General features: G+C 42.2%; 1 protein-coding gene and 1 pseudogene across 9 annotated transcripts in view; one reads left to right on the forward strand and one right to left on the reverse strand.

Moving 5' to 3' along the window:
• The first annotated feature begins 524 nt into the window (after positions 1-524).
• NEK4 (NIMA related kinase 4) overlaps positions 525-27652 on the forward strand; it is a 69883-nt gene continuing 42755 nt past the window's right edge. For 7 of the 9 annotated variants that reach the window (XR_004056921.1, XM_030929079.1, XM_030929331.1 and 4 more), the window contains exons 1-11: positions 525-814; positions 2886-3152; positions 4462-4659; positions 4839-4946; positions 6875-7029; positions 10178-10319; positions 18780-19181; positions 22550-22720; positions 23297-23446; positions 25216-25282; positions 26056-26195. Coding sequence is in view for 7 of the 9 variants with exons in the window: in XM_030929079.1 (XP_030784939.1) it covers positions 722-814; positions 2886-3152; positions 4462-4659; positions 4839-4946; positions 6875-7029; positions 10178-10319; positions 18780-19181; positions 22550-22720; positions 23297-23446; positions 25216-25282; positions 26056-26195 (1893 nt within the window). In the remaining 2 variants the exon portion in view is untranslated. The remainder of the gene's footprint in view (positions 815-2885; positions 3153-4461; positions 4660-4838; positions 4947-6874; positions 7030-10177; positions 10320-18779; positions 19182-22549; positions 22721-23296; positions 23447-25215; positions 25283-26055; positions 26196-27652) is intronic. The other 2 variants (XR_004056925.1, XM_030929119.1) reach the window with 2 other exon arrangements.
• Positions 16403-17585, reverse strand: LOC104663693 (annotated as a pseudogene).

The raw sequence follows: 27652 nt of genomic DNA on the forward strand, positions 1-27652 counted from the left end.
TAGTGCAGTGGTTAGGGCAGTCGTTAACTGCTGAGCGTCTTTGTAGTTCTCAATTAGCAGGCGAAAGTTTTTAGGGATGAAAGGTACTGATATCTCCAATTTACTTTGAATGTATCAAAAAAGAGGATGGATTGCTGGATACAGAGACGGCATGTGATAAAGCGGATACAGCAAATGTTACTGGTAGAGAGTCTGTCACCAATCATTAGAACATGAGCTCCAGGAGGGCAGGGGCTTTGTCGGCCTGGCACATAGGCAGTCAATAAATATTCGTAGAATGAACGAACAATACTTGTAACGGGCTTAGGACAAACAAGTGCACAATAAGAGGAAGCTTTCCCCGACTCTGCCGTGGCGGGGACCAGGACGGTAGAACCGACCAACAGAAAGCGCGCGAGGCCTGGAGAAGTCGCTCTGGCCTCCTGGAGCCTCTGCTCTATGGCGGGTCCTCCCGGGGCTGCGGAACCTCTCTGGCCGCTCGTGGCGTCCGCTCTATGGCAGTCCTTTGGGGACGCAGGAGCATGCGCAGGACTGCTCCCGGCCCGGATCGCTATGGCAGCGGCGTCGTCGTGGGCCGGGACCCCGCTATCCCGCCCGGGCCTGGCTGCCTCAACAGCCGCCCCCACTGCACACTTTAGGGCATGAACCGAGCATCCTGCTGCTTCCCGCTGCCCTACCCGCCGCTGCCGCCGCATCCCGTCTCTGGGCCAGCGCTGGGAACATGCCCCTGGACGCCTACTGCTACCTGCGGGTCGTGGGCAAGGGGAGCTACGGAGAGGTGACGCTTGTGAAGCACCGGCGGGACGGCAAGCAGGTCTGCAGGCGTGAGGCCCGGCAAGGGGCGGGGGCGGGCAGAGGTGCGCCGAGGGCGCCTACCGGTAGATTAGGTCAGGAGTGGTCGCAAGGGACTCATCTCGGATGGCATTTCCTCAGGGAGATGGTCCCAGACCAAGACGAGGCCAGGCCTCCCTGTAATATGCGCCCAGAACTTCCTTTACTTCTTTGTTGTATTAATTTTTTTCCTTTTAATTTTAATTTTCTTTAATTACGATTCTTCGTTTTATGTAAAAATTTTCAGTCTCTGCATATCTATTTCTTTGTTGTATTAATTGGCATGCTTGATCTACACACCTTTCTCCCACCCCCGACAATCTCATAAGAGCAGGTATCATGCATTCCCAGGACTTAACACAGCGCCTAGCAAGCATTATTCCTTGCATAATGGGCCCCAAACGTCTCTACTGTAGACTGCTGGACTCACTTAAAACTCGGACTAATTTTCTTCCCGCCAAACCTTCTTTCATGTCTTCCATTTCAGTGAATAGCGACACCAACCCACCAGTTGCCCAAGCCGGACACCTGAAGTCATTTTTAAGCCTCCCCACGCACCCCAACACTGATTATATTTATCTATCACTAAGACAATAGGCCTCCTGTCATCTCTATTGGTACCACCCCAATCCAGGACACCCTGTTTTCTCTAGCTAGGCTATGGCCACGGTTTCCCAACTGGTCGCTGCTACTTGACTTGCTTTTCTCCAATCCATCACTTTCATTGCAGCCTCAGTGATCCTTCTAAAATTTAAATCTGATGTTGTCACTCCTCCTTTCTTTAAAACACATTATCCCATTACCCTCAGGATAATGAACCAATTCTTCAATGTGGCGTATTAATAGGGTGACAATATAATGTATTGTACAAACTAGGACAATTTTGAAACTGAAAGGAGGCACTATCAATAGTTACACCAGGGCAGTAGGACTGCTCCAGCCAAGCTGAGAGGAGATGTTCCCGTTAAATATAGGGCCCAATTGCCTGTTCTTCCTTGTCTCTGGTGCTAGTTGCTTTGCCTGGAACACAAGCTCATGCATAAGAGATTTATTCAGTAGGCATTGGGGGAATCATTGGATTTTGGGGCTGATAATAGGGAACTAGCAATAGCTAGTTATTTGAGCTTTAGTTTACACTTCACAAAACACGTTTATGTATGTGTTGAAGAAATGAATTGTATGGTCTTTGAAATGATTGAGGGCAATGTATTAGGTGTTAGAGGCTATTAATTTCTTTTAAGTGTGAATGATTTTCTATGCTGAGAGTCAGTGACTATTAAACTTACGGGACCATGGATCCCTTTGAGTATCTAATGTAATCCATAGACTATTCTGTCTGCAAATGTATACTGAGGCCATATTTTATGCACCTTTTTGGGAGACTTTAGATGTTAAGAAATTTCTTTTTTCTTTTTTAAAAAAAAATTTTTTTTGAGACAGAGTCTTGCTCTGCCTCCCAGGCTGGAGTGCAGTGGTGCGATCTTGACTCACTGCTGCAATTTCTGCATCCCACGTTCAAGCGATTCTCCTGTGTCAGCCTTCCGAGTTGCTGAGACTACAGTTACACACCACCACGCTGGGCTGATTTTTGTATTTTTAGTAGAGACGGGTTTCACTGTGTTGACCAGGCTGGTCTTGAACTCCTGACCTCAGGTGATCCACCCACCTTGCCCTCCCAAAGTGCTGGAATTATAGTTGTGAGCCACTGTATACGGCCAGACATTAAGAAATTGCTAACACAGGTTTTATAATTGATCCAATGGTATGTTATCTTGAACTCACTTTTTTTAGTCATTAATGAAATTGTGAAAAGCAGATGGAAAGGTAATTTTTTTGTGGCCCTACAGGGCTATAAATCTAACTTATAAGAAGTATCATTAATAATAGCAAATATTTTCCCCGATTTTGTACTTGGTGAAAAACAAAATGAATAGGTTGTCTGACAGGCTCTACAAGGTTGGTTTTGAGGATATTCTTGAGAGCCCTTAGATAACTCAGAGGCCACAAATCTTATGTTTATTTGCACATTGTGAAAATACATGTTTTGTTTTTAGTATGTCATCAAAAAACTGAACCTTCGAAATGCCTCTAGCCGAGAGCGGCGAGCTGCTGAACAGGAAGCCCAGCTCTTGTCTCAGTTGAAGCATCCCAACATTGTCACCTACAAGGAGTCATGGGAAGGAGGAGATGGTCTGCTCTACATTGTCATGGGCTTCTGTGAAGGAGGTGATCTGTACCGAAAGCTTAAGGAGCAGAAAGGGCAGCTTCTGCCTGAGAATCAGGTGGTAGAGTGGTTTGTACAGATCGCCATGGCTTTGCAGGTACTGTGTAGACTAATGGCATCCTAGCTTGTTCCCAGATGGCAAGAAGATGGCAGGTGTATTTTAGGAAAATTTTTCTTCAGATACTTACATATAGAAATGTATTTTTTGGAAAATTCATTTGCGAAGTTGACCCAATCACTCTTGGTGTAGCATTGGAACTTTTCTAAGCAAATGATACCTATATTAAAATAGACCTAGATTTCATGTCTAATTGCAGGGGAAGCCCACTCATTTAATATTTATAGCAAAGTCAATTTTAAAGACCCTGAGGCAACCAAGAGCAAAGAGTGACTATGTTTGTTATCCGTTGGTCAGTTGTGTCATGCTGAAAGGTGGCTAGGCTAATTGATATGCCCAAGTGATTTCATCTGTCACCCTGCTGGGGTACAGTAGATGGAAATGCAAAATAAGTTTTCTTTTTTCTTATTTTTTAGAATTGGGCAGCACTTCATTCCATAAGATGGAATAAGTGTTCCTACAAGTTTGTGTTTTAAAATGCATGTAACTCAAAAGCAAAACTGTTTATGAAATATTATTTTGGAACTGGGTAGACTTGTCCACAATTAATTGACCATGTTTAAATTCTGAGATACTTTAAATAAAAATGCTCTTGCTATACTTGAAAATATTAAGCTGAGGATTTCATGTGTCTGACTTTGTATAAGTTGTCCTACCTTCAGTGGGAGTTTGTAAGCATTTTTTTTTTTTTTTTGAGACAGAGTGTCACTGTCGCCCAGATTCGAGTGCAGTGGCACAATCATGGCTCGTTCCAACCTCCCCCTCCTGGGTTCAAGATACTCATGCCTCAGCCTCCCAAGTAGCTGGGATTATAGGCATGCGTCACCATGCCCAGCTAATTTTTGTATTTTTTTAGTAGAGATGGGGTTTTGCCATGTTGCCCAGGCTGGTCTTGAACTCCTGGCCTCAAGTGATCTCCCCACCTCAGCCTCCCAAACTGCTGAACAATGCGCCTGGCCTGTAAACATATTTTTAAACTGGATTCATGTAGTGCCAAAATGTATTAATTGTCAGGCTACCAGGGAACAGTTTTGATGTGTACTGGGTAAGTCAATGCATGGAACTTAATTTTCTCATTTCAAATATTGTAAATTAGACCTTTTACTTAGAAATTATAAAGCAATAATGTTTGGTAGGTATTTGTTTGTTGAATAAGGAATTGTATGGTTGGTTACTCTTTATGGTCAAAGACTGTAACTCATGCCATTGCTGATGGTATACAATAGGCCAGGAATAAATGCATAATTAAGTCTATTCATATGTAATAAAATCTTGTTTCTTTCCTCAGTATTTACATGAAAAACACATCCTTCATCGAGATCTGAAAACTCAAAATGTCTTCCTAACAAGAACAAACATCATCAAAGTGGGGGACCTAGGAATTGCCCGAGTGTTAGAGAACCACTGTGACATGGCTAGCACACTCATTGGCACACCCTACTACATGAGCCCTGAATTGTTCTCAAACAAACCCTACAACTATAAGGTAGGATTGGGCTGTGTATGCTGTCTTACCTTGTCTCTGGGAGAGTACTCATAATTTCAGAAGTTAGTTAAGTCAGATAATTATGAATTGGTTTAAGGAAAATGTTTTCTTTTTTTAAAGGGGAAAAAGTATAAATAAGCTATTCTGACATTTAACCATTTACTGTTTTTATTTTCTAGTCTGATGTTTGGGCTCTAGGATGCTGTGTCTATGAAATGGCTACCCTGAAGCATGCTTTCAATGCAAAAGATATGAATTCTTTAGTTTATCGGATTATTGAAGGAAAGGTAAAGAATAATCTAGAACTAATTGACCAGTATTCCTATAGTGCAGCTTTATAAATAGCTACTAGCAAAATCATTGATGATTTTGATGAGTCAGTGAGTAATTATTGATATTGGGTTGATAGTTAACAGTGGTGGGTCCCCTCTGTGGGGAAGGTCAGACTAGAGGGAAAGGGATTGATGGATCATTTCTTAATATTAATCTGTAAGACGGCTTAATGGCTCAAAAGAATTGGCTTTTTGGAAACCTATGCCTATAGTCATAGGATGTGCAGATGCCCTGGGAGGCTATTTATCTCTTCTTCTAAGCAGCCTATGATTGAATGAGCTACATTTAAAATGAGTTTACTCTGTTTAAACTTGTTGTTCCTTTGATAATCATCACAATAATCAATAACTAGTTAAGAACCACAGAAAGCATTGTGTCTGATGTAGGCTCCAGAGTGACCAACTTTGTATATTCCATGAGGCTAGTTGCCCTTTATAGTGTCAGGCATCCGTGTACTGTTAAGGGATTTTTTTTTTTTTTTTTGAGGTGGAGTTTTACTCTTGTCTCCTAGGCTGGAGTGCAATGGCATGATCTCAGCTCACAGCAACCTCTACCTCCTGGGTTCAAGTGATTCTCGTGCCTTATCTTACCAAGTAGCTGGGATTACAGGCACGTGTTACCACGCCCAGCTAATTTTTGTATTTTTAGTACAGATGGGGTTTTACCATGTTGGCCAAGCTGGTCTCGAACTCCTCACCTCAGGTGACGTGCCCGCCTCAGCCTCCCAAAATGCTGGGATTACAGGTGTGAGCCCCTGTGCCTGGCCAATGTACTAAGTTTTAAAGGCCATGAATCACCTATTGATTTTAATACTATCCCACAACTCATTTAATTTTTCAATTTGAAACACATTGAAAAACATACACAAAAGTAAAATTTTCCCATAATGCCACTACTTAAGAATCAAACAAGAAGGGAGTGAAATTCTCTTCTCTTTCTATTCCCATTCCCTGGAAGATGACCATTGCTAGCAATTTGGTACATGGCCTTTCTGTTTTTTTCCTGTCTTTATACAGACATAACTGTGTGTGTGTGCATGTGCATGTGCACACATACACCCATAGATCCATAGATTCTTAAACTGAAATGGAATCAGGCTGTTTACATGGTACATAACTTGTTTTTTTGACTTAATATATGAGGGACATCTTTCCAAGTTGGTACCTGCACCTGCAAGTGTTGGTTTTTTTGTTTGTTTGTTTGTTTTTTTTTTTTAGACAGAGTCTCACTCTGTCACCCAGGCTGGAGTGCAGTGGCGTGATCTTGGCTCACTGCAAGCTCCGCCTCCTGGGTTCACACCATTCTCCTGCCTCAGCCTCCCAAGTAGCTGGGACTACAGATGCCCGCCACCATGCCCAGCTAATTTTTTTGTATTTTTAGTAGAGACAGGGTTTCACCGTGTTAGCCAGGATGGTCTCGATCTCCTGACCTCATGATCCACCCGCCTGGCCTCCCAAAGTGCTGGGATTACAGGCGTGAGCCACTGTGACTGGCTTTTTCTTCTTTATAAGAAGAATGTATGATAATTTATTCCACAAATCTACTATGGGACATTTATGTTTCCAATTGTTTACTACTGCAAGAACAGTACTGCATTGAACATCCTGGTACAGTACTGCAAGAGTATGAGGAAACTCATACTCTTATTTCTGAATGAGAGTGTCATCAGATGGGACTGCTGGGTTGAAGGATATACTTTTATAATTTTACAACTTGTTATCTTACAACTGGGATACCAGTACACTTCCTGTAGACTAATATATTGATTGTTTTCTGCTTATGTGGATATATGACTATAAATAAATATTGGGAAACCTCTATCAGCTTTTACTTTGTTTCACAAGACCATTAGTCATAATTACAGTATTATTTTTCTTTGTAGCTGCCACCAATGCCAAGGGATTACAGCCCAGAGTTGGCAGAACTGATAAGAACAATGCTGAGCAAAAGGCCTGAAGAAAGGCCGTCTGTCAGGAGCATCCTGAGGCAGCCTTATATAAAGCGGCAAATCTCCTTCTTTTTGGAGGCCACAAAGATGTAAGCTACTTCCCTTGCAAATAGCTGGGCTAAATAGATGGGGTAAAAGAGGGTGGCTTCTATAATATTCATATGCAAGAATTAATGGTGGGTTGTTTTAAAAAAACAAGAAATAAAATGGCCTGATTACATATGTAGAGGAGGCAAGATTCTACCCTCTTAGGGTTTTTTGGCTGAGTTTGAGAATTAAACTTATAATTTAACAGGAGAAAAGCATATAGATTTATTTAATACCTGAATAAGTTTTATGTGACACAGGAGCCCTCGTAAGGAAATGAAGACCCAAAGAAGTGGCAAAACCTAAATGCTTTTGTGCTTGATTCAACAAAGAGAGGGAATTGTGGAAAAGTAAACTATGTGAAGAGGCTAAAGGAAGATAAGAATTATTTTAATAAGGTCTGTTTATAGAATTCTCGCAGTTCAGCTTTCCATTCTTGATAATAAGAATGTTACTTTTGGCCGGGCGCGGTGGCTCACGCCTGTAATCCCAGCACTTTGGGAGGCCGAGGTGGGCAGATCACGAGGTCAGGAGATCGAGACCATCCTGGCTAACACAGTGAAACCCCATCTCTACTAAAAATACAAAAAAATTAGCCGGGCTTAGCGGCGGGCGCCTGTAGTCCCAGCTACTCGGGAGGCTGAGGCAGGAGAATGGCGTGAACCCGGGAGGCGGAGCTTGCAGTGAGCCGAGATCGCGCCACTGCACTCCAGCCTGGGGGCAGAGGGAGACTCCGTCTCAAAAAAAAAAAAAAAAAAAAAACCAGAACATTACTTTCCTTCTGATACAGGGAGGACATATTTCATATGGGAGTTTTGTCTTCTGCTTTCTGGAAGAAAAAGGGAAGGTCAGAGTATCTTTCTTGCACTTACTTTTTTTTTTTTTTGACACGGAGTCTTGCTGTGTCACCCAGGCTGGAGTTTAGTGGCATGATCTCAGCTCACTGCAACCTCCGCCTCCCGGGTTCAAGCAATTCTCCTGCGTCAGCCTCCCCAGTAGCTGGGATTATAGGCGCCCGCCACTGTGCCTGGCTTATTTTTGTATTTTTAGTAGATACAGGGTTTCACCATGTTGGCCAGGCTGGTCTTGAACTCCTGACCTCGTGATCCGCCCACCTCAGTCTCCCAAAGCTTGCACTTACTTTTTAAAGAACCTTAGCCCAAAATAATCTTTATGCCAAAGTAGCACTTTTGACATGGCATATTCTCCCAGTCTTCAAATACATGTTGAAATTTGCTTAATTGCTAAAATCAGAAATTTGGAGAACCACTGTCACATTCCTCAGAGGGTTCTAAGACATATAGTGTACATTTTTTTTTTTTTTTTCTTTTTTGAGACGGAGTCTCGCTCTGTTGCCCAGGCTGGAGTGCAGTGGCCGGATCTCAGCTCACTGCAAGCTCCGCCTCCCGGGTTTACGCCATTCTCCTGCCTCAGCCTCCCGAGTAGCTGGGACTACAGGCGCCCGCCACCACGCCCGGCTAGTTTTTTGTGTTTTTTTAGTAGAGACGGGGTTTCACCGTGTTAGCCAGGATGGTCTCGATCTCCTGACCTCGTGATCCGCCCGTCTCGGCCTCCCAAAGTGCTGGGATTACAGGCTTGAGCCACCGCGCCCGGCCAGTGTACATTTTTTTTTAAAAGGACATATGCACTACTCTGGGCTCACTGCCTATGAGTTAGGCCTGTTCTCAAGGAGCAGCCAAATAATAAAAGGGCATATGTTTTAGAAATCATATTGTAATTAGAGATTATCTGAGAAACTTATATGTCTTACTATGTAATATAGTAATATTTAAAAAGTAGTGCTCACACTTCTGAGAGCTTGCATAAAGTTCCCTCTTCATTCATATAATTTCCCGAGAGAATTCCTTGCTTTGACTTGCAGGTCCTGCCTTTACTAAACAGGTGTTCCAGGATCTAAGACTTATGGCTGGACAAAACTATCACAATCTGTTTGGCTTCTCCTCTTGCCTTGTGGCATGTTAAATTTGGAAGGAGAGGTGGCAGTGCTGCAGATTCCTGAGGGAATAAAGAATAACCATCTTTTTGTGTACATTGTCTATATAATTTCCCACCAAGCAGAACTTTGGCCTTCCAGTGCACTGATCTCCACACTTGTCTTGAATTCTCCAGAGGTTTAGCCCAGTTTTAGAACTGACATGCTAAAATAGTTGGGGATGTTATTCCTGTATACATTTATTCTATAAGTCAGCATTAAGTATACCAATCAGTTTTACTCTCAAAGTTAGCCAAGCAGTTGTGGTATTATTACAAACATGTAAAATTTGAAAATGAAAATTAACCTGGTACTCCCATATGTGAGGCAGTCTCCCACAGAAGTTTTATTTTGGAATAATTTTGTATAAACAGAAAAGTTGGAAAGATAGTGTGGAAAGTTCCTGTATACCCCTCATCTAATTTCTTCTGTGATTACTAGATTACATACCCTGATGCATTTGTCAAAACTAAGAAACCAATATTGAAATATTACTATTGACTTGGCCATGCATGGTGGCTCATGCCTGTAATCCCAGCACTTTGGGAAGTCAAGGCTGGCAGATCACCTGAGGTCAGGAGTTTGAGACCAGCCTGGCCAACATGGTGAAACTCCATCTCTACTAAAAAAAAAAATACAAAAAAATTAGCCAGGTGTGGTGGCACACGCCTGTAGCTGCAGCTACTCAGGAGGCTGAGGCACAAGAATCGCTTGAACCCGGGCAGTGGAGGTTACAGTGAGCTGAGATCACGCCACTGCACTCTAGCCTGGGTGACAAAGTGAGACTCTGTCTCAATTAAAAAAAAAAAAAAAAAGAAAAGTATTACTATTGACTAAATTTCAGACTTTCTTTGGCTTTCACCAGTTTTTTTTCTCTAATGTCTCTTTTCTATTCCAGGATCCAATCCAGGATATAGTACATCTAATCAGGGGTCTGTGATCGTTTCTCACTTTCTTTATTTTTTATGACCTTGTTTGTTTCAAAGACTACTGGTCAGGTGTTTTGTAGGATGCCCCTTAGATTTTTAGAAAACTGTTCTCTATAAATGGTGCAGTTCTGTAAGGGAATTCATTGTATATACACACTCCCACCTATACATAAAAACCCATAATCTTCAGTATATTGATAATAACTCTTTCTTTTCTTCTTCATAAAGAAAAACCTCCAAAAGTAACATTAAAAATGGTGACTCTAAATCCAAGCCTTTTGCTACAGTGGTTTCCGGAAAGGCAGAATCAAATCATGAAGTAATCCACCCCCAACCACACTCTTCTGAGGGCTCCCAGACATATATAATGGTATGTTTTTTTTAAAGGGTATGTGTTTTAGAAACTGCACTTAGAAAAATGGGCCATCTAAGCAAATTATTTTATGTGAAATGATTATGCTTTACTAGAGATTCTGTTGTACAATTAATTCCTTATTGTAAAGAAAGAATACTGGTTAAGCGATTGATTTAGCTTTATCCAAATTGGTCGTCAAAATGTTCATGAAATCAGTGCTATAATAACTTTTAAGAATTTTTTAGGTGAAATTTATATAACAAAATTAACCATTTTAAAGTAAACAATTAAGGTGGGTGCGGTGGCTCATGCCTGCAGTTCCAGCACTCTGGGAGGCCAAGGCTGGCAGATCACCTGAGGTTCAAGACCAGCCTGGCCAACATGGAGAAACCCCGTCTCTACTAAAAATACAAAAATTAGCTAGCTGTGGTGGCGTGTGCCTGTAGTCCTAGCTACTCAGGAGGCTGAGGGAGGAGAATAGCTTGAACCTGGGAGGCGGAGGTTGCAGTGATCCAAGATTGCACCACTGTATTCCAACCTGGGTGACAGAATGAAACACTGTTTCAAAAATAAAAATAAATAAATAATTAAATAAAGTGATCAATTAAGTGTGGCCAGTACATTCACAGTGTAGTGCAACTATCACTTCTATGTAGTTCCAAAACATTTTTATCACCCCAAAGGAAATCTCTTCCTCATTAAGCAGTCACTCCCCGTTTTGTCCTTCACCCAGCCTCTGGCAACCACCATTGTGGTTCCTGTCTCTATGAAGTCACCTGTCCTGGATATTTCACGTAAATAGGATCGTTAAATATATGATCTTTTGTTTCTGGTGTCTTCCACATAGCATATTTTCAAGGTTGATCCATGTAGCATGTATGAATACTTCATTTCTTTTTAGGTCTGGCTACCATTGTATGGATATACCACAGTTTGTTTATCCATTCATCCATTAGCAGACATTTGAGTTTTTTTCACCTTTTGGCTATTGCTATGAATATATGTGTACAAGTAGTTGAGTACCTGTTTTCTGTTCTTTTGTGTCCATACCTAGCAGTGGAATTACTGAATCAAATGGTAATTTTTGATTTGACTTTTTTTTGGTTTGACTTTTTGAGGAACTGTTGCACTGTTTTCTACAGTGGCTGTACCATTTGACATTCCCATCAGCAGTGCACAAGGGTTTCAGTTTCTCCACATCTTTGCCAACACTTGTTATTTTCTGATTTTTTGATTCTAGCCATCCTAGTGGGTGTAAAGTGGTATCCTATTGTATTTTTGATTTGTATTTCCCTAATGATTAATGACATACGGCATCTTTTCACATGCTTGTTGGCCATTTGTATGTCTTCTTTGGAGAAATATCTGCTAAAGCTTTTGCCTTTTTTTTTTATACAGGGTCTCACTCTGTTGCCTAGGCTGGAGTACGGTGGTGTGATCATGGCTCACTCTAGCTTCCACCTCTCGGGATCAAGTGATCCTCCCACCTCAGCCTCCTGAGTATCTGGGACCACAGCATGCCGCCATGCCTGGCTAATTTTTTTATTTGTAGAGACAACGTCTTACTGTGTTGCCCGGGCTGGTCTCAAATTCCTGGGCTCAGGCGATCCTCCTACCTTGGCTTTCTAAACAAAGTGCTGGGATTACAGGCATGAGCCACTGTGCCCAGGCTTTTTTTTCTTTTTTTAAGAGAGGATCTTGCTCTGTCACCCAGGCTGGAGTACAGTGGCATCATCATAGCTCACCACAGCCTCTGAACTCCTTGACTCAAGGGATTTTCCTACCTCAGCCTTCCGATTAACTGGGTCTACAGGTGCACGCCACCATACCTGGCTAACTATTATGATTATTTTTGTAGAGGTGGGTCTCACTATGTTGCTCAGGCTGGTCTCGAACTCCTGGGCCCAAGCAGTTCAGTTCTTCTGCCTTTTCCTCCCAAAGTGCTGATATTACAGTTAAGAGCCACATCATCCAACCCCTGCCCAGTTTTAAATTGTGTTTTTGTCTTTTTGTTGTTGAGTCGTAAGAGTTCTCTATCTGTGTTCCAGATACTAGTCCCTTGTCAGACAGACAACTTGCAATATTTTCTCCATTGTATAGGTTGTCTTTTCTTTCCCTTTTTAATTAACTTTTCTTTTTTGTTTTTAAAAATTTCTTTTGTTTTTTTCACTTTCTTGATAATGTCCTTTTCACAAAAACTTCTAATTTTGATGAAGTCCAGTTTATCTATTTTTTTATTTTGTTGTCATAGCTAAGAATCCCTTGCCAAATCCAATGTCTTGAAGGTTTATGCCATAGTTTCTTATAACAATTTTATAGTTTTAGCTCTTATATTTAGGTTGTCGATCCAATTTTAATTTTTTCATTATGATAAAATATAATGTAAAATTTACTATCTTAATCGTTTGTAAATGTACAATTCAGTGGTGTTAAATACATCTATAATGTTATGCAGCCATCATCACTCATCTTCATAACTCTCATATTGTAAAACTGAACTCTGTTCTCTTTAAACAGTATCTCCCCATTCCCTACTACCCCAGTCCCTGGCAACCACTGTTCTACCGTTCTTCTTCTTCTTTTTTTTTTTTTTTTTTGTGATGGAGTCTTGCCATGTCGCCCAGGCTAGAGTGCAGTGGCATGATCTCGGCTCCCTGCAACCTCCACCTCCCTGGTTCAAGCAGTTCCCCTGCCTCAGCCTCCCGAATAGCTGGGATTACAGGTGCATGCCATGACATCTAGCTAATTTTTTTGTGTTATTAGTAGAGACAGGGTTTTACCACGTTGGCCCGACTGGTTTCGAACTCCTGACCTCAGGCAATCCACCCGCCTCGGCCTCCCAAAGTGCTGAGATTACAGGTGTGAGCCACCGTGCCTGGCCCACCATTCTACTTTCTATCTCCATGGTTTTGACTAGTGTAAGTACCTCAGATAAGGGGATCATGCAGTATTTGTCTTTCATGACTGCTTTGTTTCGTTTCACATAATATCCTCAAGGTTCATCCATGTTGTGACGTGTCAGAATTGCCTTCCTTTTTTTTTTTTTTTTTTTTTTTTTTTTTTTTTTTTTTTTTTTTTTTTTGAGACGGAGTCTCGCTCTGTCGCCCAGGCTGGAGTGCAGTGGCCGGATCTCAGCTCACTGCAAGCTCCGCCTCCTGGGTTCACGCCATTCTCCTGCCTCAGCCTCCTGAGTAGCTGGGACTACAGGCGCCCGCCAGGTCGCCCGGCTAGATTTTTGTATTTTTAGTAGAGACGGGGTTTCACCATGTTAGCCAGGATGGTCTTGATCTCCTGACCTCGTGATCCGCCCGTCTCGGCCTCCCAAAGTGCTGGGATTACAGGCTTGAGCCACCGCGCCCGGCCTGCCTTCCTTTTTAATGCTGAATAATATGTTGTATGTATCCCACATTTTGTTTATCTGGTTCATCTGCCATCTGCAGATGTACATTTGTGTTGTTTCCACCTTTTTGCTATTGTGAATAATGCTGCTATGAACATGGGTGTACACGTATCTCTTTGAGACCCTGATTTCTTTTTTCTTTTTTTTTTTTTTTTTTCTGAGACAGAGTCTCACTGTTACCCAGGTTGGAGTGCAATGGCGCAATGTTGGCTCCCTGTAACTTCCACCTCCTGGGTTCAAGCGAGTCTCCTGCCTCGGCCTCCCAAGTAGCTGGGATTACGGGCATGTGCCACCATGCCCAGCTAATTTTTGTATTTTTAGTAGAGATGGGATTTCACCATGTTGGCCAGGCTGGTCTCAAACTCCTGACCTCAAGCGATCCACCCGCCTTAGCCTCCCAAAGTGCTGGAATTACAGGCGTGAGCCACTGCTCCCTGCCAAGACCCTGATTTCTGTTTTTTGGGGTATATAACCAGAAGTGGAACTGCTGACCACATGGTAATTCTATTTTTAACTTTTTGAGGACCTGTAGTACTGTTTTCCACAACTTCTGTATCATTTTACATTCCTATCAGCAGTATACAAAGCTTCCAATTTCTCTACATTCTCACCAGTACTTGTTATTTTCTGGGATTTGTTAGTAATAGCCATCCTAATGGGCATGAGATGGTATCTCATTGTAGTTTTGATTTGCATTTCCCTAGTGATTAGTTATATTGAGCATTTTTTGTGTATTTCTTGGCCGTTTGCATATCTTTTTGGAAGGAATGTTTATTCAAGTCCTTTGCCCATTTTTGAGTTGGGTCGTTCATTTTTTGCTGTTGAATTTTAGGAGTTCTCCATATATTCAAGATGTCAATCCCTTATCACATACATGATTTGCAAATATTTTCTCTCATTTTGTGGGTTACCTTTTTACTCTGTTGATAGTATTTTTTGATGCACAAAATTTTTAATTTTTGTGAAATCCAGTATGTCTTTTTCTTGTGTTGCCTGTGCCTTTGGTGTCCTATCCAGAAAATCATTGCCAAATCCAGTGTTGTGAAGCCTTTGCCTTACGTCTTCTTCTGAGAGTTTGATAGTTTTAGGTCTTACATTTAGGTTTTTTGTTCATTTTGAGTTAATTTTTTATATGGTATTAGGTAAAGGTTTGACTTCATTCTTCTGTATATGGGTATTTAGCTTTTTCAGCACTATTTGTTGAAAAAACTGTCCTTTCCTCATTAAATGATCATGGCACCTTTGTCAAAAATCGTTTGCCCACACATGTGAAGGTTTATTTCTGGGTTCCCCATTCTGTTCCATTGGTTTCTATGTATAATGTCTGTTTTTATACGAATACTACACTGTTTTGATAATGTGGTTTTGTGGTATGTTTTAAAATCGTGAGGCATGAGCCCTCCATCTCTATTCTTCTTTTTCAAGATTGTTTTGGCTATTTGGGAGCCCTTGAGATTCCATTGAATTTTAGGATGGATTTTTCTGTTTTTCCAAAGAATGTCATTGGGATTTTGATAAGGATTAGATTGAATCTATAGATTGCTCTGGGTAGTATTAATATATTAACAATATTAAGCTCTTCTCAAGGAGATGCCCAATTGTAAAAAGAGAAAAAAAAGAACGAACAATGTTAACTATCTTCCAATCCATGAACATGGGATGTGTTTCCATTTATTTATGCCTTCTTTACATTTCTTTCAACACCATTTTGTAGATTTCACTATGTGAGTCTTTCTTTCACCTTTTGGTTAATTCCTAATTATTTTATTATTTTTGATACTGTTGTAAATTGAATTGCTTTTGTAATTTGCTTCTCAGATTGTCTATGGTTAGTATATAGAAATGCAACTGTTTTTTGTATGTTGACTTTGCCTCTTGCTACCTTGCTCAGTTCATTTATTAGTTCCAACAGTTTCTGTGTGTGGAATCTTTAGGGTTTCCTACACACAAGATCATATCATCTGCAAAAGGAGATAATTTTACTTCTTTTCTAATTGTGATGCCTTATTTTTTTTTCCTTGCCTAATTGCTCTGACTAGAACTTCTAGTACTATATTGACTAGAAGAGGTGAAAACAGGTATTCTTGCCTTGTTCCTGATCTTAGAGGAAAAGCTTTCAGTCTTTCACCATTAAATGTGATGTTTACTGTGGGTGTTTCATATGTGACTTTTATTATGTTATGAATTTTTTTTTCTATTCCTAGTTTGTTGAATTTTTTTTTTACTCATGAAAAGGTGTTTTTTTTCCCCACAGCCCTGAAAATCATCACATAAGGGTGTTGATCATGTGTTTTTTTCCTTCATTCTGTTAATGTGGTCTAATACTACATATGAAGCATATAATTCATTGTCCTTAATTACATTCACAGTATCATGCAACCATCATCACTATCTTCCAAAACCTTTCCATCATTTCAAACAGAAACTTTGTACCCATTGAGCAATAATTTTCTATTCCCTCTATCCTCAGGCCCTGGTAAGCTCTCGTCTACTTTTTGTCTTTATGGATTTGCCTGTTCTAGATATATTATATAAGTGGAATCGTACAATATTTGTCTTTCTGTTTCTGGTTTCTTTCTTTCTTTTTTTTTTCATTGTTAACACGGTTTTGTTTTTCAGGCTGTCCATTGCCATTGGTCAGCTTTAACTAGTCCAGAGTCCAGCAGGAAAGTGCATGGTGTACCAGATTCACCATCTCTTAAGTTGCTACTGTTTTCTCTTATTTACTAAAAGATTGTACTGAGCCAGTCTTTACTTATGACAGGCCGGCGACACGAACATTTATTGTGCTGTTCTTCAGGCTTTTCTGAGTCAGCATCTTTTCTTTGGCTTCATCATGTACAGAAGGATTCCATGGAGAAAAGCTAATTGCATGAGTCTTCTATTTTAGATTGGTCAGACAAATGAGAAATGCACACCTTAACACTGTCATCCACTTTACTCTTAAAAAGCTGAATATCTTTCTCATATAGTATTACAGCCTCTGGGTTTAGGGGGCTTTTTTATCAATCTTGTAGAAAACTCTCCCTGCATATTGTTAGTACTTGCCAAATTTGATTATGATTCCACCTCCATTTTCCAAATGCTCTCTTCACATCCAGTTCATCTGAGGTGGCATCACCTAGTAGGTGAAAGATGGGAATACCGAATATCAAGCATGGATAGTCACCATCTGGATAGTAATCAGGGATGGATGTAAACTGCAAACTTAAATACACCATCTTTTTTTTTCTTTTTTTTGAGACAGAGTCTCGCTCTGTTGCCCAGGCTAGAGTGTGGTGGTGCGATCTTGGCTCACAGCAAACTCTGCCTCCTGGGTTCAAGTGATCTCCTGCCTCAGCCTCCTGAGTAGCTGGGATTACAGGCACGTGGCACCACACCAGCAAATTGTTATATTTTTGGTTAGAGACGGGTTTCACCATGTTGGCCAGGCTGGTCTCGAACTCCTAACCTCAAGTGCTCCACCCGCCTCAGACTCTCAAAGTGCTGGGATTATAGGTGTGAGCCACCACGCCTGCCTAAATATGCCATCTTGATAAAGTCTATGCTCTATGATTATTAGTCCAAACCACTTTAATACAGAGGGATAAGATGGCTGCACATAGACACCTAATAACATCTGCTCCACAACCAAGGTAAATTCTGCAAGAAGAGAGTATTTCAGGTGGATGAGTCTGTAGGAAGCATGCATGCCATTTGTTGACTGTGCTGCTGGGGCAGAAGGTGTAGGCTTAGTTATGGGCAAAGCATTTTTGGGAATAGAAGGCACCTGTTTCTTTGGCATAGTTCATGGAAGACTGATTTTCACATCCCCTGCCAATGTTTTCAGCTTCAGATCGTTTCCATATAGAGCTTGTAGACATGCTCCAGAAAGAGTTCATAATGTGTACTCCAAACAAAGAAATTCAGTATTATGTCATCAGACTCTTCTGTCCTCAGCATTCAATTTACCAGCCTTCTGGGCATTGTGCCTCACCTCTGCGCCTTCAGTGTAGAGTTCCCAGCTGCCCATCACCTTTGTGGCCCAGCAGCATCTCTGGCCACAGTGCCAGTCCTGCCCCTGCTTGCTCCCTGCCCTGTCCTGGCTTATTTCTTTTCTTTTCTGAGACAGGATCTCAATGTGTCAACCAGGCTGGAGTGCAGTGGTGCAATCACGGCTCACTGCAGCCTTGACCTCCCGGCTCAAGCAGTCCTCCCACTCAGGCTTCCAAGTAGCTGGGACTACAGGCACTTGCCACCATGCCCAGCTAATTTTTTGGTATTTTATTTTTATAGAAATGGAGTTTCGTCATGTTGCCTAGGCTGGTCTCAAACTCCTGAGCTCAAGTGATCCTCCTGCCTCTGACTCCCAAAGTACTGGGATGATAGGCGTGAGCTACCACACCTGGCCTGGCTTCTTTTACTTAGCATGTTTTCAAGGGTCATTCATGTTTTAGCATGTATCAGAACTTCACTCCTTTTTATGGATTAGAAATATTCCATTGTATGTATTTGCCTTTTTTTGTGTTGTTGAGACAGCGTTTTCACTCCTGTTGCCCAGGCTGGAGTGCAGTGGCGGGCTCTCGGCTCACTACAACCTCCACTTCCTAGGCTCAAGCAATCCTTCTGCATCAGCCTCCCAAGTAACCGGGACTACAGACATGCACTACCATACCTGGCTAATTTTTTTATTTTTAGTAGAGATGGGATTTCACCATGTTGCCCAGGCTAGTCTCGAGCTCCTGGCCTCAAGTGATTTACCTGCTTCGGCCTCCCAAACTGCTGGGATTACAGGCGTGAGCCACCGTGCCCGGCAGTATTTGCCACATTTGGTTTATCCCTTCATCTGCTGATGGACCTTTGGGTTGTTTCCCCCTTTTGGCTATTTTGAATAAAGCTGCTATAAACATTGGTGTACAAATATTTACTTGAGTCCCTGCTTTCAGTTCCTTAGATTACATACTTATGAGTGGAATTGCTGGGTCATATGGTAATTCCATGTTTAACTTTTTGAGGAATCTCTTGTTGCATTTTGAGTTGATTTGGTATAAGATATGAGGAGTGCTATAATAATTTCCAAACATGTTTTCATTCAGGATGAAGGCAAATGTTTGTCCCAGGAGAAACCCAGGGCCTCTGGTCCCTTGAAGTCACCTGCCAGTCTGAAAGCCCATACCTGCAAACAGGACTTTAGCAATACCACAGAACTAGCCACAATCAGTAAAGTAAATATCGACATCTTACCTGCAAAAGGGAGGGATTCAGTGAGTGATGACTTCATTCAGGATAATCAGCCAAGACACTTGGATGCCTCTAATGAGTTAGGAGGTATATGCAGTATTTCTCAAGTGAAAGAGGAGATGCTTCAGGACAACAGTAAATCCAGTGCCCAGCCTGAAAACCTGATTCCCACGTGGTCCTCTGACATTGTCACTGGGGAAAATGAACCAGTGAAGCCTCTGCAGCCCCTAATCAAAGAACAAAAGCCAAAGGACCAGGTGAGTGATATGCACACATGAGATACTGGTTTTGGAGAGAAGACGGAAAGTGCAGTTACATATGTGTGGGTTCTCTTGTCATTTTAGGAAAATCAGTAATTCTATGTATCAGTTTAAACATAGAAGAATATTTGCATCAAACCAAAAAGAAACCCAGTACCCTGTAACAGTCACAGCACCTGTGCCTCCTGGGTTCAAGTGATTCTCCAGCCTCAGCCTCCTGAATAGCTGGGATTACAGGCATGTGCCACCAGCTCCAGCTAATTTTTGTAGTTTTTCTAGCAGAGATGGGGTTTTACCATGTTGGTCAGGCTGGTCACAAACTTTGACCTCAAGTGATCAGCCTGCCTCGGCCTCCCAAAGTGCTGGGATTATGGGTGTGAGCCACCACACCCAGCCTTAGGCATCTTTTTATATACTTTGGCCAGTATTTCTCCTTTGGAGAAATAAACTATTTGAATTCTTTGCCAATTTTAAAATGGGTTTATCATTTTATTATTGAATTCTGAGAGTTCTTTATTCTGGATACCAGTTCCTTATTAGATACAGCATTTGAAAATATTGTCTCCCGGCCAGGAATGGTGGCTCACGCCTGTAATCCCAGCACTGTGGGAGGCTGAGGCAGGAGGATCACTTGAAGTCAGGAGTTCAAGACCAGCCTGGCCAACATAGTGAAACTCTGTTTCTACTAAAAATACAAAAATTAGCTGGGCATGGTGGCGCGTGCCTATAATTCCAGCTACTCAGGAGGCTGAGGCAGGAGAATCGCTTGAACCTGGGAGGCGGAGGTTGCAGTGAACTGAGATTGCCCCAGTGCACTCCAGCCTGGGCAACAGAGTGAGACTCCATCTCAAAAAAACAAAAAGAAGAAAATATTGTCTCCCATCCTCCCCTCCCCTCCCCTCTTCCTCTTCTGCAGGTCCTTGCTCTGTTGCTGAGGCTGGAGTGCAGTGATGTGATCTCAGCTCACTGCAGCCTCGGTGTCCTAGGCTCAAGTGATCCTCCAACCTTAGCCTCCTGAGTAGCTGGGACTACAGGCATACGCCAGCATGCCTGGCTAATTTTTTCTATCTTTTTGTAGAGACAGGGTCTCCCTATGTTGTCTAGGCTGGTCTCAAACTCCTGACTGGGCTCAAATCATTCTCACACCTTGGCCTCCCAAAGTGCTGTGATTACGGGTGTGAGCCACTGCGCCTGGCTGAGCATCTAATTAATATGCATCGGACATAGTCCTAAGTACTTTTAGTGTATTCTCTAAGCTAATCCTCAAATAGTAATATAATGTAGCTGTGGGTATTAGATCCATTTTTAAATGATGAAACTGGGCTCAGGGCAATTAAGTTTCTCACATAAGACTCTGTTTTTTTATTGTTCTTTTTAGGGTACATCCAAATAACTGATGTTTACTTGGGAAATAAATTTTTATTAAATTGGAATTCATTTAAAACATTTGTTCATTTTCAGAATGGAAAACCTATGAAAAGTTATGAGGAGATTTTAATAATTGAATCAAACCAGTAGTTTTAGATTAACCACAATTTAAGTGATTTAATTAAAACAATTATTTTTATTTGGAGGAAGAGAAAAAAATCAGAACATTTGGATAACTGATGTCGGCATTTTGTCTTTGCCTGTCAGCATTGCAAATAAACATTCATTTTGAGAAAGACAACTTCTCATTATCTTTTTAATTTATTAAAAAATTTTGGGCCGGGCGCGGTGGCTCAAGCCTGTAATCCCAGCACTTTGGGAGGCCGAGACGGGCGGATCACGAGGTCAGGAGATCGAGACCATCCTGGCTAACACGGTGAAACCCCATCTCTACTAAAAAATACAAAAAAACTAGCGGGGCGTGGTGGCCGGTGCCTGTAGTCCCGGCTACTCGGGAGGCTGAGACAGGAGAATGGCGTGAACCCCGGAGGCGGAGCTTGCAGTGAGCTGAGATCCGGCCACTGTACTCCAGCCTGGGTGACAGCGAGACTCCGTCTCAAAAAAAAAAAAAAAAATTTGGCCAGGTGCAGTGGTTCACATCTGTAATGCCAGCACTTTGGGAGGCTGAGGCGGGCAGATCACAAGGGCAGAAGATTGAGACCATCCTGGCTAACATGGTGAAACCCCGTCTCTACTAAAAATACAAAAAAAAAATTAGCTGGGCATGGTGGTGGGCGCCTGTAGTCCCAGCTACTCAGGAGACTGAGGCAGGAGAATGGTGTGAACCCAGGAGGCGGAGATTGCAGTGAGCCGAGATCGTGCCATTGCACTCCAGCCTGGGCAACAGAGCGAGACACTGTCTCAAAACATTAAATGAATAAATAAATAAATAAATATATTTTTTTGAGACACTCTTGCTGTGTCACCCAGGCTAGAGTACAATGGCATGATCACGGCTCATGGTAGCCTTGACCTCCTGGACTCATGCAATCCTCTCACCTCAGCCTCCTGGGTAGCTGTGACTACCTGGCATATCACCACATCTGACTTTTTTTTTTTTTTTTTTTAATGGAGATGGAGGTCTCTCTATGTTGCTCAGGCTGGTCTTGAACTCCTGGCCTCAAGTGGTCTTCCTGAGTTGGCTTCCCAGAGTGTCGGGATTACAGGCGTGAGCTACCACACTCAGCTTCTTCTCATTTTCATTGTGTTTAAAAGTGGGCATGGAGAGTTTGACCATTTGGATGTTCAAAAGACTATTCATTATTTTGAGTTTTTGTGTGCGTTTGCTTCCTTTTATAATTATTATTTTTTAACTGTTGCATTATGATTTAATTTTATTGCACAAAAATTTGAAATTGTAACTGCTTTTGTTTTCTTTTTCTTTTGTTTTATTTTTTTTTGAGACGGAGTCTTACTCTGTCACCCAGGCTGAATTGCAATGGCGTGATCTCGGCTCACTGCAACCTCCCCCCGCCAAGGTTCAAGCAGTTCTCCTGCCTCAGCCTCCCGAGTAGCTGGGATTACAGGTGCCCACCACCATGCCCGGCTACTTTTTGTATTTTTAGTAGAGACGGGGTTTCACCATGTTGGCCAGACTGATCTTGAACTCCTGACCTCATGATCTGCCTGCCTCAGCCTCCCAAAGTGCTGGGATTACAGGCATGAGCCACCATACCTGGCCCACTTCTTTTGTTTTCTAAGAGGAAGGTTATGTATACCTCTGTATTCAATTCTGCATTGTTATATTTGCACCATATTGTGAACTTTACATTGTGACGGGTCAATTTACAACTTCCAGGTAACACTTTAAATTGCAATATGGAAACAGTTTTTTGAGGAAAGTTTTCATGCTAAAGACAAAAACCACTTTTTATGGGCAGCTTACTTTAGTACCAGGTTGCTGCTATACTTTAAAATGTCATTTTATTATTTTTAAGGATCAAGTTGCTGGTGAATGTACTATAGAAAAACAGGGCAGAATCCACCCAGATTTACAGCCACACAACTCTGGGTCTGAACCTTCTCTGTCTCGACAGCGACGGCAGAAGAAGAGAGAACAGACTGAGCACAGAGGGGAAAAGAGACAGGTTGGCAGAGATCTCTTTGCTGTAAGTCATTTTGCTTTGGTTTGGGAGGTGGACTTTGGGAAGCTCAGTTTCTATTTAGAGCAATTAACAATTGCCAAAAGGCATGTAAGAAATGCAAGGAATATGTACAGAAGGGTGACAATGGCAAGGTGCTAAATACTAGTTTTCAAATATCAGTGAGTTGGAAGAGAGTAAGGATTTTATCTTCTCCAGCAAAGATGGACAAATCATTTTCAAAGTTAAAGGAATAGGCTAATGAGGGTAAACCTTTGACTCCATCTGTATTGTACTGATGTTAAAGGAATAGGCTAATGAGGGTAAACCTTTGACTCCATCTGTATTGTACTGATGAACAGTTCTTTCTTCAGCTTCTCCACGGAATCATGTTGACATCTCATTTCTTGAAATGACTTCAACAGGTATCCTCTCCATAAGCTTCTTAGATGATTGACTTTTGGCAGAGTCTTTTCAAAAAAATGCAATGTTTTGAAGGTTTTAAGGGCAAACCACTGACTCATACATAGGGAACCTGCTGATAGAGGAACATTGGAAGGGGCTATATATGAAACTGTTAATCTTCTTTTTTAATTATTTAAGTTCCAAGAGTCGCCTCCTCGATTTTTGTCTTCTCATCCCATTGTTGGGAAAGTGGATATCACATCAATACAAAAAGAGGCTGAAAACCAATGTAGAGTGGTCACTGGGTCTGTGAGCAGTTCAAGGAGCAGTGAGATGTCATCATCAAAGGTTTGTGGGAACATATGTTGGATTTTTAAAAACCTTATAGTCAGGTGTGGCGGCTCATGCATGTAATCCCAGTACTTTGGGAGGCCGAAGTAAGAGGATCAATTGAGCCCAGAAGTTCAAGACTGGCCTGGGCAATATAGTGAAACCTTGTCTCTACAAAAAATTTAAAAATTAGCAAAATGTGGTGGCACGTGCCTATAGTCCCAGCTACTATGAGGCGGAGGTGGGAGGATGGCTTTAACCCAAAAGGCAGAGGTTAAGGTGAGCCGAGATCATGCCACTGTACTTCAGCCTGGGTGACAGAGCGAGAACCTGTCTCAAAGCAAAACCCCTCCAAAACCTTCTTATTGGTTGTAAAATCTTGTGTATATTATGAAGTTTCGTATTAAAACATCTTAGCTCTGCTTCTTGCCAAACACTGGAAGGGACAGATGGGACAGATGTGATCTCAGCAGAATCTTTTTTTTTTTTTTTGAGATGGAGTCTCGCTCTGTTGCCCAGGCTGGAGTGCAGTGGCATGATCTTGGCTCACTGCAACCTCCGCCTCCTAGGTTCAAGCAATTCTCCTGCCTCAGCCTCCCCAGTAGCTGGAACTATAGGTGCCAGCCACTACGCTTGTCTAATTTTTGTATTTTATTAGAGATGGGGTTTCGCCATGTTGGCCAGGCTTGTCTCAAACTCCTGACCTCAGATGATCCACCTGCACCCAGCCTCCTAAAGTGCTAGGATTACAGGTGTTGGCCACCGCACCCAGCCTCAGTAGAATCTTTGATTGAAATGGACAGATTCTGTGGTTTCAGAGATGGTCACTTCCAGTGAATTAAAGAAACCAAGTAGGCTGGGCAAGGTGGCTCACGCCTGATCCCAGCACTTTGGGAGGCCGAGGTGGGTGAATCACGAGGTCAGGAGATCGAGACCATCCTGGCTAACACAGTGAAACCCTGTCTCTACTAAAAATACAAAAATAAAATCAGCTGGGCGTGGTGGCAGGCGCCTGTAGTCCCAGCTACTTGGGAGGCTGAGGCAGGAGAATGGTGTGAACCCGGGAGGCAGAGCTTGCAGTGAGCTGAGATCGGGCCACACTGCATTCCAGCCTGGGCTACAGAGCAAGACTCCGTCTAAAAAAAAAAAAAAAACAAACAAACAGAAACCAAGTAGATTCTGAATACGGCAAATGTGAAAGTCCCCATTTGCCCTTCTAAAAATGAGCACCCCCCAGAAACAAGATCTGTGATCATTTCTCATTAGTAGCTATAACCCTGCTGTGGGCTGGTTTCCAGTGGACACTCCTGTAAGTCCAGTGCAAGACCTTTTTTTTTTTTTGGTCTTGCTGTGTCACCCAGGCTGAAGTAAGACCTTTTTCTTTTCTTTTTTTTTTTTTTTTTTTTTTTGAGACGGAGTCTTGCTCTGTCACCCAGGCTAGAGCGCAATGGCACGATCTCAGCTCACTGCAACCACCACCTCCCAGGTTCAAGCAATTCTCCTGCGTCAGCCTCCCGAGTAGCTGGGACTATAGGCACGTACCACCATGCTCGGCTAAGTTTTGTATTTTTAGTAGAGATGGGGTTTCACCATGTTGGTCGGTCTGGCCTCGAACTCCTGACCTCGTGATCTGCCTAGCTCAGCCTCCCAGAGTGTTGGGATTACAAGTGTGAGCCACTGCGTCCAGCTGAGACCTTTTTCTTAATGCTGGATGATACATCATGGATTGTAGGTGTTATAAGAATAGCAAGTAGGAATGGAAGTGACTCTGTGACTTTCTTTTAAAGGATCGACCATTATCAGCCAGAGAGAGGAGGCGACTAAAGCAGTCACAGGAAGAAATGTCCTCTTCAGGTAAAGTTGACTTCTTTTCTTCACCTAATTGGCAGTTAGAGGTGTGGTCCGTGGACAGAAGCACTGGTTCTGACTATGAGAGGTTGAAACTTTCCAGCAGCAGTAAAACATGTAGGAAATTGATTTGGAAAAGATTTTGAAATTTCTTAGTCAAGCCTTTTAAGAAATCATCATAGGGTGTTGAATCTGGTTCAAATATCAGCGGAGGGAGATATTAAAGAAATAACAAGAGGGCTTTGAGTGGCAGTAACTCTTGGGAGGTTTCAGACCAGAAATCAAGTGAATGTTTAACTTTTTTCCATGTCCAGTGTCCACTGGTCAGTGAATTGCTGTCATCTTAGGATCAGAGGGAGATTGCTGGGGGTGTGGTGCTGCCCTAGGCTGAGGGCTATCATTCTTTTTATTATATTTTAAAGATAGTACTAGCAGTTTCCATTTATTGAATGCTGACCATGTCTTAGGCATTATGGTAAACATGTTAAGGGTATTATTTCATATTTACAGTAACTGCCAAAATATGCATTATTATCACCATTTTGCAGCTGAGGAAACAGAGGCTCTGAGGAGTTAAGTAACTTGCCCAAGGTCACAGAACTGGTGGATCCAGAGCTAAGATTTCAACTGAAGTGTCAGACACCAGAGTAATGATAAATATGCTGTTTGAGTTACTTTTGGGCCAGCTCTTGCTGGGGTACGTTCAATACCAAATACAAAGCCCTCTTCACTTGGGGCAGCCCTCCACAAACAACTACGGGGGATGTTTGCTTTTTCAGGCCCTTCAGTGAGGAAAGCTTCTCTGAGTGTAGCAGCGCAAGGAAAACCCCAGGAGGAAGACCAGCCCATGCCCGCCCGACGGCTCTCCTCTGACTGCAGTGTCACTCAGGTGCATTACGTACTCCTAAGAGAGAAGAAGGTAGACAGTCTACTTCTGGCAGGCCTAATGCAGTAAACCTTTTAAATGTCAGCTCCATTTATTTTTGGGACAGGGACAGCTTATTACATCTTTTCACTCTTGATAAAGAAAGGAACTGGTAAATAATAATCAAAAGGATTATGTTTGACCCATTAAGGAAATAAATTTTTCAGGTACTCTTATAAACAATTGATAGCCTAAGTGAAGATATTTCTTAGGTTGGTCTTTAAAACAGGACTTCCTGGCCTGATGCAGTGGCTCGCGCTTATAATACTAGCACTTTGGGAAGCCAAGGTGAGAAGATTGCTTTAGCCCAGGAGCTTGAGATCAATCTGGGCAACATAGTTGGACCCTGTCTCTAAGAAAAAAAAAAAATTAACCTGGCAAGGTGGCGCACACTTACAGTCCCAGCAACTCAGGGGACTGAGGTGGAAGGATCACTTGAGCCCAAGAGGTCAAGGCTACAGTGAGTTGTGTTCAGTACCACTGTGCTTTAGCCTGGGTGACAGAGCAAGACCCTGTCTCAAAAATATAAATAAATAAGTAAACAGAACTTTCTAAGGACTTGCAGTAGGCAACACTTTGCTCAGTCTGCTGTGATACCAACATACCCATGTGTGTTGCCAGATTTGAGTCTCACTTGCTAATCCTTCCTCAATTTCTTATTTGTGTCAATGTAGTTTACCTTCTTGCCTGTAGATGATGTAGGGACACCATCTTTTGGCTAAATGGGTAATTGCTAGGTTTGTAACCCATGTTCACCTCTCTGTATAATACTCTGGGAATTCTTCCTGCTCTTTGAAAGTAATGGATGTATTATTTCTTTAACTATATCATTTAGTTATTTCACTAATAGAGGCTGCCTTCCATATCCCAGAGTTGTAAGGTTTATGTGTATTATTAGGTAATCCTTTAAAGCACTTTAACAGTCTCACATTAAGAGCAAGCTGAAGCTGGGCATGGTGGCTTGTGGCTGTTATCCCAGCTACTTGGGAGGCCAAGGAAGGAGGATTGCTTGAGCCCAGGAGTTTGTGGCCAGCCTGGGCAACATAGTGACACCCCTGTATCCAAAAAAACAAAAACAAAAAACAAAAAAACAGGCAAGCTGAGGTTGCCTAGGTAATTTAAAATGCCAACATTCCTATAGAGCAAGCCCTCTGCTTAGGAATTGATACACGAGAACTAGCCATCCACTCTCCTCTGGAAATTTCTTGACAGCTGAGACTCTTGTAAAACTTCACCTTGGCCAGGCGCGGTGGCTCATGCCTGTAATCTCAGCACTTTGGGAGGCCGAGGTGGGTGGATCATGAGGTCAGGAGTTCAAGACCACCCTGGCCAACATGGTGAAACCCCGTCTCTACTAAAAATATAAAAATTAGCTGGGTGTTGTGGCACGTGCCTGTAATCCCAGCTACTTGGGAGGCTGAGGCAGGAAAATCGCTTGAACCAGAGAGTCA

This window comes from Rhinopithecus roxellana, chromosome 1 (genome assembly GCF_007565055.1).
Source record: "Rhinopithecus roxellana isolate Shanxi Qingling chromosome 1, ASM756505v1, whole genome shotgun sequence".
NCBI lineage: Eukaryota > Metazoa > Chordata > Mammalia > Primates > Cercopithecidae > Rhinopithecus > Rhinopithecus roxellana.